Source organism: Tetrao urogallus (genome assembly GCF_951394365.1).
Source record: "Tetrao urogallus genome assembly, chromosome: 7".
NCBI classification, from domain to species: domain Eukaryota; kingdom Metazoa; phylum Chordata; class Aves; order Galliformes; family Phasianidae; genus Tetrao; species Tetrao urogallus.
Genome location: NC_136820.1, coordinates 8,686,192 through 8,702,663, shown reverse-complemented (window position 1 = coordinate 8,702,663; position 16,472 = coordinate 8,686,192). Strand labels below are relative to the sequence as shown.

Below are 16,472 nucleotides of genomic sequence, written 5' to 3'. Positions count from 1 at the left end.
ATAGCAGATGAGATACTTTTGGGCTAAGAATGAATGTATGAAAACATAGTATCTTTCCTGTTTTGTACTGCAAATGTAGGGCCAATTGGAAATAGGTAGGTGTCACACCTTTGGATATGACATCACATATCAGAGAGTGCTGCATTGAGATGTCACATAAGGAAGATGAGCTGTAGATACAGTAAAGGTAGGCTTAGGATTGAGAGGATCACTGCTTCAGGATGTAATAGGAGAGCCCTGTTATAGAGTAACTTCTCTTATGGAGAAATGCAGTCTGTGCCAGTGAGGCAGTGTGCAGCCAGATCCAAAGCCTCTGCACAGGGCCTTCTGTGTGTCTATGCATTGGGTGTACATTACAGGCTCATCAGGGTGGTGCCAGACAGAGCCAGCTGGCTGGAGGGGAAAAGGCAAATCAAGAAAGGAGGCAACACTGAGGTTTTATGTGGAATATACAGCTACCGTGTTAGGAATTTTCAAGTATGGTCTGATGGTTTTCTTTTTCATTTCAAGTATTTAAATTGTGCATTTCATCAGGAAGCTACCTTTGTTAAGGTGACCAGATAAAAGCTTTGCATATGTGGCTTTTGTATTCTTAGGGCTTTTTATTTTTTAAATATGAAGTGCACAGGTGACATCTTGTGGAGATGAGGGGATACTGGTGCCACTTTATGCAGTAGCATCTCTGCAGAATGTTCACCTGGCCCCTTTATCCAGAACATAAAGGAGGGCAGGCAAATGCTGTTATTTTTTTCAGTCTTCTTGGTGGAGTGATTAGGAAAGCTTGTCTTTCTGAAGCAGATGGAAATGCAACAGCATGCTGGTAGAGAACAAACATGCTAATGTAGCATATTTCTTGAATAGGCCTGTCAGCTGAAGACTGAAACAATCACTTATGAAGAAAAGGAACAACAGCTTGTCAATGACTGCGTAAAAGAGCTAAGTATGTCTTTTTCTTTTTTTTTTTTTTAAGATCTTATGTCAGGTTGTTTGGTTTTAAAAAAAAGGGAAAAAAAAAAAACCCCAACCACATCATCAGATCAGTCAGTCATTTATTCCTGCAGCTCTTATTGTCATTATATAGATGGTTGTGGGAAGAAAATTTCAGCTGGCTTATTACAGCCAGAATTTTCTGCTGTAAATAAAATGTTTCTCAGGTGCAAAACAGTTTTGCATAGAAATTGTTGTGCTGGAGGAAGGACAGTCTGCTATGCAACATGAGCACTTTGTGTCTTTCTGGTTTTCTGTCCTACCATTTTTTCCAAAAGTGTTACTGTATTCTGGGGAAGGATTCTGTCGAATCAAGTGACATTCTGAGAGAACATCTTTCTTCTTACTTTTCTGCCTTTGCATGTTGTAATGGTGATTGTAATCACTTATCTTAAAGGGGATGCAAACATACAGATAGCCAATATCTCCGAGGAGTTAGCAAAGAAAACTGAAGATGCTGCCCGGCAGCAGGAAGAAATCACCCATCTGCTCTCCCAGATTGTCGATCTGCAGAAAAAGGCAAAAGCTGTAAGGAATCCAGTTACTGGATCAATGCTGTGATTTGCTACCATTGTTAACTGGAAGATAAGTTGCAACTTAAAAGTGCTGGAGCCTGAAAGGGATTTTGAACCTCCTTATCTGGATGTCATTGTTTGATATTTAGTATATATCATTCTTGACTAGAAAGCATGTGAATGTTTAAAATGCATATGTTAAATACCAAATACAGTACGTGCATTTATTTTCAGTATTAAATAAAATTCTGCACTGAACTTCAGTAAAACAAGAGTATCAGTACAAGTATCTCAGTGAGCAGGTAGTCATTAGTACTGAGGTCTTGAGGGGTTCATTTTGCAGAGTATTAGCTTATGCTGGGTACACTTGTGTTAACATTTTGTAATGTTGTGTAAATGTTTTTTAACTAAGAGTTATGGGCTAATATTGTTGCAAAGAGAGTCTTACAAAAAGAATTTTCCTATTTACTTGTAGTATATGATGTAAACATTAGAACTACTGAGATGTTTTGACCTGCAATAATGTTTCTTGCTATATTTTAGTGTGCAGTTGAAAATGAAGAACTTGTTCAGCATTTGGGAGCAGCTAAAGATGCCCAGAGACAGCTCACAGCAGAGGCAAGTACACTGCTCAGTATTAAAATAGTTTAGTAGCAGGGCAGTGGGTGTTTGCTTTAACATGGGAGTTTTAATGTAAGCTGAATCAGAATGTTTCATATATATGTGCATATGAATGAAGTAGCTTATTTTTATGAAACTTGTAGGACTGCACTATTTCAGGCTTCTGCCTCTTTGCCCAACTTTGTTGAAGTGGCTGGTGAACTGTATCTGCACACAGTGATTGCATGTGGTGTGTTTTCTGAGAAGGTCAAGCTATACATAAGGCATGGTGTTAGGCTGTTGGAAGTTATATAAATATATATATGTAAGTCTTGGTTTAAAAATCATTTGGTCTTCTGGGATGCTGTGCAATATCTTGCTCTTTTTTCGTGCTGTTTGCCACTGTGGTCATCATGATGATAGTCAGGCAAATAAGAACTGCTGCAGATGATTGGGCTAAACACACGTTTAGTTCTGTATCTTCTCTTTGACAATGACTTCATCTAGATAGAAAGGATAAGAATTGGAGCCACAAATTCCTTCTCCTTTGTTAATCATCAGCCTAAAACTGTACATATTCCCCTTCTGTTACTAATCAATGTAATTCATTTTTTTTAGTGATAGTAAGTTCACTCTTTGGACTTATTTTCCTTTATAGTGGGATATTCTTCCTTGAACCATTATCCTTCTATTGTTACAGTATTTTATGGTCTTTTCATGACTATAGTGCAGATCACAAGGTCTTAGACTGTTTTCTCTATGTTGTAGTTGCGTGAGCTGGAAGACAAGTATGCAGAGTGCATGGAAATGCTTCATGAGGCTCAAGAAGAGCTGAAAAACCTTAGGAACAAGACTATGCCAAATGCTGTTTCACGTCGGTACCACTCCCTCGGCCTCTTCCCTATGGTAAGCAGATGCAAGGAAAAAAAAATTCAGAGAACAGCCAAACAAATGTGAATGTTTACATCTGAATTACTGCCCCAAGGATGAGATGCAGACAGGAGCATGGGTGAAATATGTATACGCAGTGTTACAGGATACCTGAGTGCTTGATTCTGCATGCTTTTTGCTGTGGTATTATACGAAACCTTAAGCTGGCTGGGCTATAAGTCATGGGTAGCATTAATATATTGTTTAACAGTATGCATCTTGTGTATGGTGGGGCCTGGTTTTCAATAGGAGCTTCCTGGTTTTCTTATATATCCTTGGAGATGTAGCTTCTTGATAACATAACTGATGGCCCGTGGATGTGGGGCATCCTTCTCATCACTTATGCTGTACCCTCTAGCTCTTCAGTAATTGTATATGCTACATAGACACTCTTGTTTTAGTGATACTGAAAATTCATTAAAGGAATAGTTGTTGTTAATGTGTGTTATGACAGTGCCAGTTATGGAGATCTCACTGGTTTTATCAACATTATTTAATTAATTGCATATTGTACGTTTAAAGGGAGGAGAATATGCAGTACCCTTAACCAAATGAGAGAGTGGATAAAAACATCTAGGAATGTTCAATGCCTGCTTTTATTTGCCTATGTATCTCTAAAACAGTTTCATTACTTCTCAAGGCATTGGTACCAATGAAATTTCTTTTGAGTTTCCCTAATGTAATTAAACAACAGAATCTAGTCTGTCCTCCTTGTTCTTAGCCATGCCTCATCTTAACTGCTGAGAAAGAGCACAAATAGGTTGGATTATGCTCACAAGCAGAAAAATGCCTTGCTTTTTCACTGTCCCTTCTGAGGTAGAAGATAGGCCAATTTAAAGTGCAGACCTTTAATATTGTAGGTTGTCTGCACCAATACAGTTGAAAGCTGAGAAAAATATGCTTGTGCTCAGATATATTTGTGTGTTTTGTATAAAGACGTTTTCAAATGCTGATTCAGGGTAGCTGGCATTTAGACCCTGTACTTCACTGCTTTTAGGCAGTGAATGCATACTGATATTAATGCATACTGACCAGAGGTGGGGAACTGAGAACCTGAGAAACTTCAACCCTATGGGGGAAATTTATTAATGTTTCATTTCAAGGACTCTTTTTTGTGGATCAGTGGGTAATGCTGTAAAAGGAAAGAATATTTTCCGGTGGTTTTAAACAAAAAGAAATTAAGCAAAACATTTTACATGAAGGGAAGGTGTCATTGCGAAGGGAATTTATTCTTAAAAGCTGGATGGCATGGAATCTGTTGTTGCCTGTGCTGGTTTTTTAGAATTTTTGTCAGGTTTTATCATGTCTCCTCAGATGGTGAGCACTGTAGCAGTATGAAGCTAAGCTGTAACTTGTCACCTACTTGAGTATATTCATTAGTCTTCTAGCTTTCCAGTCTATTTTCATTTTTAAAACTAATTTTTTTTTCTGGAATGTCAGTTCACTATTTGTTAGGTATTTTACAGAACTAATCAATTGTTTTCTGCAGTGACAACCTGTTAATGCTAAGACATTTATTCTACTTTTGTACTTGTCTTCACCAGGATTCTTTGGCAGCAGAGATAGAAGGGTCAATGAGGAAGGAGCTGCATCTAGATGAACCTGACTCTCCTGACTTGGCGTATGACTGAAAAGAATTGATTCCTAATTGATTGTTTATATCTGGAGCTAACTAGTTTTTGTTAAGAAAGGAAAAGACAAGATGTAATTGAGCTGGAGGTTTAGAACTAAATATTTCTGGAAAAGCATCAGTGACAGAGGGAAAGAAAAACAAATCATCTGGTTATTGGGATGGTTATGTGTTTTTTTTTGTTAAGCTTCCATAAGAAAACTTCCAAATAGAGGATTTTCCTTGCCTCATGAAATTTTTATACTCATTCTTGAGTGCTGAAAATGTGGTTCTGAGAATGAAAATGATGAGTTTTCTTGTGTGTTACCATGCTGGGTTTTGTCATTTAATGTTCAGGGGATGAGTTCAGTTCCTTAAGTTCTCTTTTTGGGTGTTAGAGCAGAAGGTACAAAGTAATTACAGATCTAATCCGATTTCTAGAGAGAGAACATCAGTGTAGACAGGGATTTGGAGTGGTTGCATACTTACAGTCTGATGCCAATTACACCTGTGTAAATTAGTTAGCTCACATTTTGCTAATGCTCTCTTGAATTAATCAGGAGTGGTTTGAAACAAGTTAAGCACTTACTAAGGTCCAAAAGCTAAAGTTAGCTACGGCTTGTCAGAAAAGGCTTTATTGACGTCAGTTGAATGTGTACTCCAACAGGTTTATCTCACCTAAGTGAACAAAGCATGGACTGGTTAATTTGAAACAATTTAATCCTAATTAAGGGGGTCTTTTGAAGCTTATACCTTTTTTGACCTGTCATTTTACAAAGAAAGGACTAGCCACTTCCAAGAAGCCTTCCAAGTATATTTACAGACAGTCTGACATATGCTTAATCTTTTCGGAGAAAGAGTCTCAAGAACTATGAATGAGGCTTTGACAGGGAAGTGTTGGTTAGAAAAGTGTAAGGTGGAAAAGATGTGAGCGTGCTCAAACTCAATGAGATTCTTTTGTCCTTCCAGACTAATCTAACTTCAGAATAGTTTCTTCAGGAGTTCTTTTATATTGCTATGGATTCACCAAGGAACCTCTGTTAGCTTTAATAGCTTTCGAGGGTTTCATTTATTTGCTCAGCAGTGAAAACTCTGTGGGACATTTTATTGATAGATGCTCTTAGCTTCATCCTCTTGCAGACAGACAGCTGTAGACTTGGAGCCTGCACAAGGATGCACCTGTTGAGCACTCACAGACAGGAGAGAAATTTGAATGACATTGAATAGTGAAAGGCGTGATGTCATTGTTATACCACTGCAGTGTTACCTCTAAGCTGGAAGAGATGGGCTGATCTGTTGTTCAGCCATTGTTGAAACGTAAAGCAAAGCAGTAGTACTGCTGCACCAGGATACAGAGAAAATTCATTTTGTCTGCTGAAGTGTCATCTGATCTTTATCTTGAAGCAGATAACAGTTTGTGATATCAGGATGGTGGTGATAAAGAAAAAATTCCATAAGTAGGTCAAAAGTTATATTTTCAGCCTTGACAGCATCTAGTTCTTGCTGTGTTGTATTTCTGATTTGTTTTTTTAATGCTGCTTAAGGAGGTGGGAAATTCCTTACAGAATGGAAAGATGCAAGACTTGTTTGTCACAGAATAAATCCAGACTCCCTTTAGAAATAGATTATCCAGCTCATAGTTAAGAATTCAATAGGTGTTAGTTTTGTTTTTTAAAAACTTATTTCCACACAGTGGCTTCAAGGTTTTTTAGATAACGTACTAAAATGCTCTTTCACTTACTTTGTGCTAATATTTGAGGATATCCATGCACGTAATTCTCCAGCAATCTGCCTAAAATATTCTAGCACAATGTGTTATGTTGATGGATTGCATGTAGTGGCCAGACTGTAATGGAGATGGGCCCCTACACATATTCTTTTACAGACACTATAAAGGAAAAGTAGTTAGTGGAGCTGTGGTAGGGTCATTGACAAATTGTTACCTGTAGATCTCGTCCTTTTTAAAGTATTAAGTGATTGTTAACTTTGTGTGTATGTCTTACCAGCCATCAGAAGCGGGTCTTCGAGACAGTGAGAAATGTAAACCAAGTTGTCAAGCAAAGATCTATGACTCCATCACCAATGAATATCCCAGGCTCCAACCAGTCTTCGGCGATGAACTCGCTCATTTCCAGTTGTGTCAGCACTCCACGTTCCAGTTTCTATGGGGGAGACATCTCTAACATTGTGATAGACAACAAGACCAACAGCATCATCCTAGAGACAGACTCTGAGAATGGGTCAGTACTGCAGCACTTAGCTTTGTGGGTTTATTTTGTTTTGTTTTTGTTCTTAATTCTGACATAGAGGCAAGGAGATTCTATTTTCCTCTTTTCATCTAATATTGTGCAACTATCTTCAAATGTTACTTTTTGTGCTTTTAGTTCTTCAGCACTCATGCTTTTTCAAAGCACTGTGTATCAGTTTCTGCAGTTTGCACCTGTTTGGAGATATGTCTAGGTGACACAAAGAGAATATGTGGTTTTACATGGATCAATACTTATGTTTATGTACATTTTCACAGTCATACATTCATGCTATAGAATTCCAGCCTTAGATGATGCAGCTGCATCCAACTTTGGATCTTAAAGTGGTGAATGTATAGGAAGATGTTGAAAACCTACTATGAAAACTTATGCAGTAAACCAGTCAGTTAAGTTAGGATTTTACTTTCCATCTACTTGTCTCTTCCCTCAGTGTAGCTCCAGCTTATGCTTCATATACGTCATAGAAAAAAACTACTTAACGTCTCAAAACAAGCAATGAATGTTTATTATCACTGTATGCTTGTGTGACTTAATGATTTATTCTTGCAGTGCTGTCCCTAAAAGACTTGGCCTTCTCACTTGAGTTTATGTGATCATAAGAGAGAGACTAGTAAACATCTCTCAGTTCTTAGTAAGAGGAAGTTCTTAGTTAAAGCACAGCTTTTCCAACCAGGAACTAGGATTCAAAATGGTTTTGATGGTAAAAGAGAGAAAATATTGGCATTTGCCTTCGAGCAGCTCGCTTGAAGTGTGGCGAGTTGTTTCTAAGCACAGTAATGTGAAGTTTGAATGTCTCAAAACTGTCGCGTGAATATGGTTTCTCAAATAGTCTTTTTCCCACCCCTACCTTTTTCTTTTTTTCTTTTCTCTTGTCCCGTTATGCTCTAGAAATGAAGACAGAATGAAGAAGCCTGGAACTCCAGGGACGCCAGGCTCCAGTGACCTAGAGACTGCCCTTCGCAGGCTGTCCCTTAGGCGGGAGAATTACCTCTCGGAGCGGAAGTTCTTTGAAGAGGAGCAGGAGAGGAAGTTGCGGGAGCTGGCAGAAAAGGGTGAACTCCGTAGTGGTTCCGTTACTCCCACAGAAAGCATCATGTCTCTGGGAACTCACTCCAGATTTTCAGAATTCACTGGATATTCAGGAATGTCTATCAGCAGTCGCTCCTACCTACCAGAAAAGCTTCAGATTGTGAAACCACTAGAAGGTGATAACAAAGGGCCTCGGCCTTTATCTGTTCTTCTAAGTGACTCTTTGTGGTCTCTTATCCATTATCAGAAAGCAGGAAATCTTTGCAATACATATTCTTTTTACTTTAGGGACAGTAATCCACGCTGTTGGTTTGAAATCTTTTAGCTGCTGCATTTTTCTACAAGCCTTAAAAGTGTTAGGAAACAAATCCAACCAAGGGAAGAAAATATTACAGGCTATACATGCATAAGCAGTCCACCCTCACATGTGAGCTAAATCTCAGTGTTGCTGTTTCATACTTAGAAAAGGAAGGTGTTTGTGTATCTGAAAATGAGTAACAGAGTGTTAGTTCATCCGCTCTCATTTCTGTAGATGTCTGCAAAGACCTTTGCTTTGAATAGACCAGTTGGTTTAATAGGACTACCTTTGTGATTAAAAGTGACCTTTGCACTTTTATTGACTGAGTGGCCACACGAGTCTCTATGGCTTTGGTTTCACATGTGAAATAGGGTTTCTTTAGCCAAATTTTCTCTACGTATTGTTGTCAGCACTAGAGCTTAATTTCAGAGCAAAGTGCAGTTCTGTAATCTGCCTAACAAAGCTGGTGGTACACAAGAATAGCATAGTCAGACTGGTTTTCTTCAGAACTCTCAGGTTGTTGCTGGCAGTGCAAATTGAATAAATTCCTCCAGATTTTAAACAAAAGCCTATAGCACTGCAGAAATGACAGTAGTTATGCAATGTAGCTTTGGTTTCTTTCTGTTTTGGTCCTTCCTCCCCTCAGACAGAATTTCTCTGTTATATTATGTTGTCTGTGTCATTTGTTCATCTTTTTAGAGGTTTTTTTTTTTTTGTCTATAAAAAGCCTGTAGCATAACACATACTCAGAAGCTAAATCCAACCCTTTTTGTGTCCTGAAGAAAGTATGTGCTGTATCTGCCTATTCAAATGAAACTATAGCCATAGCCACGAGTCCATGCTGTTTTGCAGATTGTAGTAGTTTGTTTACATGATTGCTTTTCAGTGGTCATAAAAAGCATGTTACATCATGAGAAAGGGGATGATCCAGCTTCATTTAAGTTACTGTTTTTGCTACCGCTGTAATAGATTTCTGTCACCATCCCATTATATCTGCTTTTTTTTCTTCCAATAAACTCTTTAATTCCTTATCATCTTTCTATCTGACTGTTTTGTTGGATTTTGTTTAAATAATTTTGTTTATTATTCCCACTGGGTGATTTTTTTCCTTAAAATTATCTGCTGAAGTACTTCCAGCATTTGGTTTTACATCTCATTTATGGTATGCTTGTGTCTGCCTGTTTCATAGGTTTACTGTTTGTTGTCTTTTATTAAACACGTTTATTATTTTGTTCCTCACTTCAGCACAGTTTCTTTCCCGTGTGTTTTTCATGAAGTTTAATTCTGTTTTTTGTTTTTGTTTTTGTTTGTTTTTTTTAAACTTCATGCTACTGTGGCAAAATAGTACCTGCAAACTGCTACCAGTAGTTGTGGTTTTGTTTTGTTTTCCTAAGGATACTCTTGCCCTAAAATGGGGTAAGAAAAGGTTGGTTCTGTATTATTCAGGTTAGTGCCTTCTCCTTTAAAGCAGTCAAATCCCACAGTAAAATAAATTGTGTGACAGAGGCCCTAAGGAGTGAATTATTTTTTCTTTGCATCTTTTAAGAACAGAATGTCTGCTCAAATTGACTTGCTTTAGTTACACTCTGGTGAGGTTGGTTTTTTTTTTTTTGTTTTGTTTTGGTTTTGGTTTTGTTTTTTTAACTAAACAGCTGCATTTGTAGCTTCTTGTACCTTAGGCACAAAATATCACTCCCTGTGGACTATAAGAAAACTAATGTAACTTAGAAAACTGTCTAGTGGGAGTCTGGGATTGAATATAGGACAAGGACTCCTCCCTTCATTTGGCTTTTTTTTTATTTCTTTAAGTCAGTTTACAAATGAATGTTCACAACTATTAATTGCTTTTTGCATTTGTGTTAATTTTCTCTGTGGAAAAGTTAAAGCTCGCTTACACACGTAGTATGAGATTGATGTTAAAGTAATAGAGGTGCATAGAAATGCTGATGTCCTCCTTTCCAAAAGAAATTGATGACATGTAGCATCATAAGAAGTGTTAAAACTCGAAATACAGTTATTCTGCTGAATATATTTCCTCAGGAAAGATATAAAATATTATTAACCTGGTACATTTATTCTGCAGAGTTTCTCTCAGTTTTTGTGACACATGAAGTGAAAAAGTTTACATCTTCAGAAGCTTGTTGGTAGAAGTTCATTGGCAACAGGATTTTACACTTACATGCAGTACAGGGTTTTTATTTGTTAAAGGGCAATGTGAAGGAAAGAACTTGACCTTTCTGACAGTTCAGAAATAAGAACAAATTAGAGGAATGTGGTTTTTTTACTGTTATTTATTCTGGCACAGTAAAGATCTGTGTCTCTCAAGCCTTAAGGGTACCAATCAGTCTGAATCCTCCATAGTCTCTCAAAACTTGCTAAAAATAAACAGGACCATAATCCAAAGTAGCCCAGCAGATCCAATTATTCTGTACTGTGGAATCTTTTCACGTTGAACTAAAAATTACAGGTTTTAAAAAGTGACATAGATAGACATCATTGCAGCACTACCCACTGAGCTCAGCTATTGCAAGGGAAGATATTTTCTCAGTTTATTTCCTATTTACAATAAGCTTCCTGCAATGCAGTACGCTTTTTGAGAAATTATTTGCAATCAATGGGATTTTTCTTTCAAATGCAAAATAATGTTCCTCCCCTGGTTATTTAAGTGTGTTAGGGTTTTACATATACCATGCAACAAATTGAACATCCTTAGTCTTTTAATGGTGGCGAGACATTGTATGCTTGTTTATTGAATTGAGTCACTGTTCTGTTTTGGGGAGAGAAGGCAGGAGCAACACCACAAAAAGCGCTCTGATTTGAACTGACAGAGATGAAAATGAAGAAGCCTTGTTAATAAGACCTGGAAAGAATAGTTTTAAGCTACATGTTACACAGTTGTGACTAATAGGCACATATGGGAAAATGTTGGCTTTTGCAAGTGATGTTTAGCTGGTGTTTGAGGAATCAACCAAGGCCTTCCCTGATTTCAGTGGGCGCATCTTGGTATATCAGTTTAATCTGATGTGTGGCTATTTGTGACTCATTGTCTCGTGTTGAACACTGTATGTTGAATGCTTTTCTTTGGAAAATGCACTCAAAACATTTTTTCTGCCAAGGATGAAGCTGCAGGTATGGTAGCATTTAGTTACGTAGTAGCCGACTGTGTGTAGTGTAGAGGCCCTGATTAGGCTCCATCTGAGTATTTGGACTGGATGTATAGCCCAGAAGTCTTACTTGCTTACACATGCTTGAAGTTGCTGTGGCTTTCTAACACATTAGAATGCTGACTTTGCTGTGTCCTCCTGTCAGCGACCAGTAGTAAATACTAGCATGTTTCTAGCACCTTTCTTAGTGTGAGCTTAATGCGGGAGTATGTGGTTTCTGTTCTTAAAGCTTTCAGTTCGACTCTTAAATATAATTTCTTCTATTCCTGCTTAACCCTGTGAATTTAAGGAGATGAGAATAATGATGGGGAGGAGATGTGCATGTGCACAAGTATGCTACATTCTGCCACCAGGCTTTGCCTAAGTGCTGATGTGATCAGTTTATTTCCTACTGATCTGGAAACGCTGAAGCAGCTTTGCCTTGTAGCATGTCTTTCTAGAAGTATTAAGACTGGTTCTTGGAAACTCCAAACTATTAGTGAGTCTGAGGTTTGGACTTCTGGATAAACCAAGTGAGATTTTTGGCCTTTTGGATTCTGGATTGGTTACTGATTTATTTGTGGTTGTCTTTTTGTTCCCTTTCAAGGTTCTGCCACTTTGCACCACTGGCAGCAGCTGGCTCAGCCTCACCTGGGTGGGATCCTGGACCCGAGGCCCGGGGTTGTCACTAAGGGCTTCAGGACCCTGGACCTCGACCTGGATGAAGTGTACTGCCTTAATGACTATGAGGAAGATGAGACAGGTGACATTTCTTACAAGGGCCTAACTACCTCGACGCCAGTTCAGCACACAGAGACCTCAGGTGAGAGGTCACAAGCACAAGTGACTGTTTCAGACAACAAGAATAACCCCCGCCAGTCTCAGGCTTTCACAGAGGAGGTGCCGGAGTCCGCGGCTGACGATGATGAGGGGTCTGGTGAGGGAAACTCATTAAGTCCAGTAAAACTGACGTCTTTACAGGATTTTGATTACTGGGCCATTCTCACATCTCTCCAGAACAGCATCCATAATATCGCTTTGTGTGTAGCATCTGCACGGTAACGTGTGCGGTGGTTAGAACGTAACCATTCTAACATTGGCTCAACAATCCTTTCTTAAATAATCTTTTATTTTGACACTTTTTTTCAGTAACAGAATCCGTGGTCAATATTTTACATTACTTTGATAAGAGAAGGCTGCTAAAAGAAAATGATTTATTCACAAATCTCTGTGTGGCACGTGTGGGACTTGTATGTGTACTGAGTGCACGCTCACTTCAGTGTGTATTATGTATAGACAATATGCATTTTGTATGCTTACAGTGTAGATATTTTCCCAACTATTCATAAAGGGTGATTCCATACTTCAGATTTTATATTTGGGGAGGAAAAACAAAAAAGATAAAATGATGACAAAAGGTGCATCTGAATTGCCCTTGCTGAAACAAATGGAAGTGCCTTAAAATCAAGCAAGGAAATTCTTGCGAGTTTAATTCATTTACCTCAGATACAGGTATCTGGTTTTAAATTTTCTTTGGGATAAAACTTAAATTGAGATAAATAACTAACAGGATGTTTTGGTGCCAAAAATGATGTTTTCCTCACTTCCTGGCCATCACACTATTCTTGACTTCTATCCTTCATATTTATACCACATAAAGACATTTTGTAATGATTCAGAGCAACATGGATTATTAGGTGGCTCTGAATGGATGTTTTCAGTCCATTATTGTATGAAGTTGCAAGTTCTCAGAGTATAGATGTGTTGTGAGTTTGCATGATTTCTTTCTTTGTTGGTTTGGTTTTGATTTAATAAGCTTCATAAGATTGCTCGGTCTTTAAGATTTCCACTGGTAAAGAACTTTACTTAGTCCTGAACTAGAAAATTACCAGAACTCCCTTCAGTCTTCTTAATTCGTAGCTACTTTAAAGAAGGATGCTTCCTTCACCCTCTTTTTTTTTTTTTTTAGAATAAATCATAATTTATTATTTGACTGATCTTTGAAAGATCAGATGATTTCTCAGGGCTAGACAGCAATATTTCTGTTTTTTTGTTTGTTTATTTATTTGTTTTTAGGGTTGAATATCCATTGCTCTCATTAACGGGGCAGTTCAGTGTTGTCAACTACAGAACATATCAGTCAGTTGTAATAAGGCTAAACCTCATCCAAACCCTTCAGCTTCCCTTTCCATTTGCAAAAATTGGCTTTATTCTATGAAACTGTTCTGGTATAACAGAGTTTTTAATTTTTTATATTAATATGGATATAAATAGTGCCTCCACAGATTTACAGTTGTACAGTTTTGTCCAGGTATTTATTTTTCGAAGAGTCTAAATAATAACAGCAGGAAAAGCACAAGATCTAGGAAACATGGACTGAAATAATCAAAGACCAAAGTAATTGAACTTCTTTTTGGTCTACAGAAGAAAATATTCAAGAAAAGATATGATTTATTTTAAAATGTTTTGCTACAGGGAGGAAGGGAACAATCAGTTTTTCAATGTACTGAAGATAAAATAACAGTGTGAAAGTCTGTTTGGGCAAAGAATCTTCCAATAACAAAAGCAATCAACACAGGAACATGTCAAAGGTTGTGAAACTTTATTGTCATGTTCTCTATATAGAGAGGGGTATAGGTAACAGCTTTTTATTCTTTTAAGAACAGATGAGAAAAACGTCCGTGTAAGGATTTGGAAAAGTTGTTTATTTGGAGGACAAATATGAATTTAGGCCTGTGTTATAGTCACAAATTGGCAGAGAAAGAGTTGTGTTCATCTCCATTTCCTTTCTTGGTTACGGTTTCAGTGCCAGTCACTGTAGAACAGGCATTTCCTAGCAACTGCTGATTTTTCCTGGAAGACTTTAGTTATCTCAGGCATTTAGGCATATTCCCTACATTATAATTTGTGAATAAAATCTTTGAAGTTATGCTTGTGATCTTATTTGGATTGTTTGCTGAGTAATTTTGATACTTCACAGAGGTTGGTCAAAATGATTAACTTTTGTCTAGGACAAACAAATTGACTGCAGACTTCCTGTTCTTTTTCCTTCATCCACATTGCCTGGCTGCTTAGGATTTCAGAGTATCCATAAGCTGCCATGTTACCTATTTCATTGCTCAGATGAAGTAAGGATACTGCTGTGTCTGCTTTTTGTTGAAGCAACTTGTCAGGTGGCATACAAGATACACTGGATGTTTTGAGAGTAGGCACTTATTAATGTGGCAGTGCTCTTCTGAATCCACTAGCTGTCCACTGAAGAATAATTTATGGAAGCAGAAAGATGTATTCCTAGCTTGTGGCTTGATTTTGTATTTTAATATTGAGCAGCCACTCTCTTGAAAAGTCTCCTCAGCATTCTTTGTGCCTATCCTATCTTCTATCCTATGTAACTATCCTAGGTTTCTTGTTAAGAATTGCAGTGCAGGCAGGGGTCTGTATGGACGTGTGTGTGGTACCCCGGAAGGCTGTCAGAGCCACTAGTCAGCACCTCATTGCTTGCCTGGTTCCAGGAGCCGTTCTAGGCTGTGGTGTACAGAATGTGTAGAGAATTGGAAGTAAAATAAAACAAAAAGGGAATGAGATAAATTTTTTGGATACAGTGCTTGATTGCTTATGATGCAAGATAGATCCCTTGTGGAAAAATCAGATGTAAGTGATTCATGGATGGCAGAAAGAAATTTCTACAGATGCTATTGGAAGACCACAGAAGGAGTCACTGCAGAGCTACAGCTCTACTAACCTAGAAACAAAATATCTTCGGAAATAAACAGCCTATCAGGACCATTTCTAGCAGTTGTAAATCATCTTAGCCTTTTGGGTAGTCACCTGCTCTGTTTGTGTGTATGCTGTGAAGGTTATATCTTACCCTTTTGTCTTCTCTGGTGGAGTACTGTGAGGTCCTGTTCCTCTTGTGATGTTACTATGTAGAGAGCTGCTCTGGGTGAATTTGAGAAGAAAACAAAGTCGAGTGTCCAGAGAGAAGAAATTCCTGGTAGTGCCAAAGATGTCTTGTAGCCAAAGTAAACATATTCAGAACAGAATATCAGTTGCATCTTGTGGAGTGTTAGAGTCAGAAATTAGTGTGACTAAATAAGAAACGTTATGAAAGTTACAATCCCTATTTATTTATTTTTTTTTGTCCCACTGTTGAGAAATGTAGTATTAATTGACATGTCAAGTAACTTCCTTACCACCATATACAGATTGTATCCTAATGATGGCACTGAATATTTCAGAAGAAATTAATATGCATGCAGTTTATGATCTGTATTCGGTCTGTTGGAACTACATATTTTGTGTGAGCTCAGTAACTTGACAGAGGATTGATTATAAATTCCTGAATTGCAGATTTAGCTACTACCAGAAATAGATTGAAATTTGTATACCACTTGAATGGAGACTCTTCAGCATTTTTGGAATGGTAAAGAAGTTACAGGACAAGGCTATGGTAACACCATCTAGGAGGGTTATCTTCTTCAGCACAAATTTTTATTAACCTCAGCATGTTTTTTATTCTTTGAAACTGTAGTATATTTTAAAACTGTATGAAGTCTGTTGTTTGTTAGTTTGTTGTTTTAAATTGCTGCCTTTCAGGTACATGTTTCCCTTCAACAAAAAAGAAAAAGCAACAAAGCAAAACAAGCCATTCAAGCACTTAACATTCTTCAAGTTGAACTGTTGTGACTGTTCTTATTTTGGAATTAAAAGGACTACTTAATTAAATTTTGGCATGTATGTAATTGAGTGTTAATCTTGGGTGCACAAACTGATCTTCCAGTACTTGAGTTTGCTAGGTGCACTGATGGGTTGCTTTGCTTTCAACAGAGAGTGTGTACATAACATTACAGGATCAGCCTCCTGTACTTCATTTTTAGACATAAATATTGGAGATCTTTTCAAATAGATGCCTAAAAATCACAAAAACACATCATGAATGTCTTACATTTGAGTTGTTTTAAGAAGGGTTACTATATATGCTTATAGTAAGAGGTTATCATTGTATAGAAAAACAATAAATTGTGTTACTCTTAGAACTAAGATATGGATGCATATTTAAATATATATTTTTTTCAAATAGCATGAGTATGTCAC

At 37.6% G+C, this 16,472-nt stretch overlaps 1 protein-coding gene across 3 annotated transcripts in view; it reads left to right on the top strand.

The window, feature by feature from the left end:
- TRAK1 (trafficking kinesin protein 1) overlaps nt 1-16,472 on the top strand; it is a gene marked incomplete at both ends in the record, with an annotated part of 98,236 nt that overhangs the window by 72,585 nt on the left and 9,179 nt on the right. For 2 of the 3 annotated variants that reach the window (XM_079538561.1, XM_079538563.1), the window contains 8 exons: nt 862-940; nt 1,385-1,515; nt 2,046-2,120; nt 2,871-3,008; nt 4,577-4,653; nt 6,648-6,881; nt 7,797-8,113; nt 11,986-12,315. In XM_079538561.1, coding sequence (XP_079394687.1) covers nt 862-940; nt 1,385-1,515; nt 2,046-2,120; nt 2,871-3,008; nt 4,577-4,653; nt 6,648-6,881; nt 7,797-8,113; nt 11,986-12,315 — 1,381 coding nt within the window. Of the gene's footprint in view, nt 1-861; nt 941-1,384; nt 1,516-2,045; nt 2,121-2,870; nt 3,009-4,576; nt 4,654-6,647; nt 6,906-7,796; nt 8,114-11,985; nt 12,316-16,472 lie in introns of all 3 variants that reach the window. The other variant, XM_079538562.1, reaches the window with a different exon arrangement.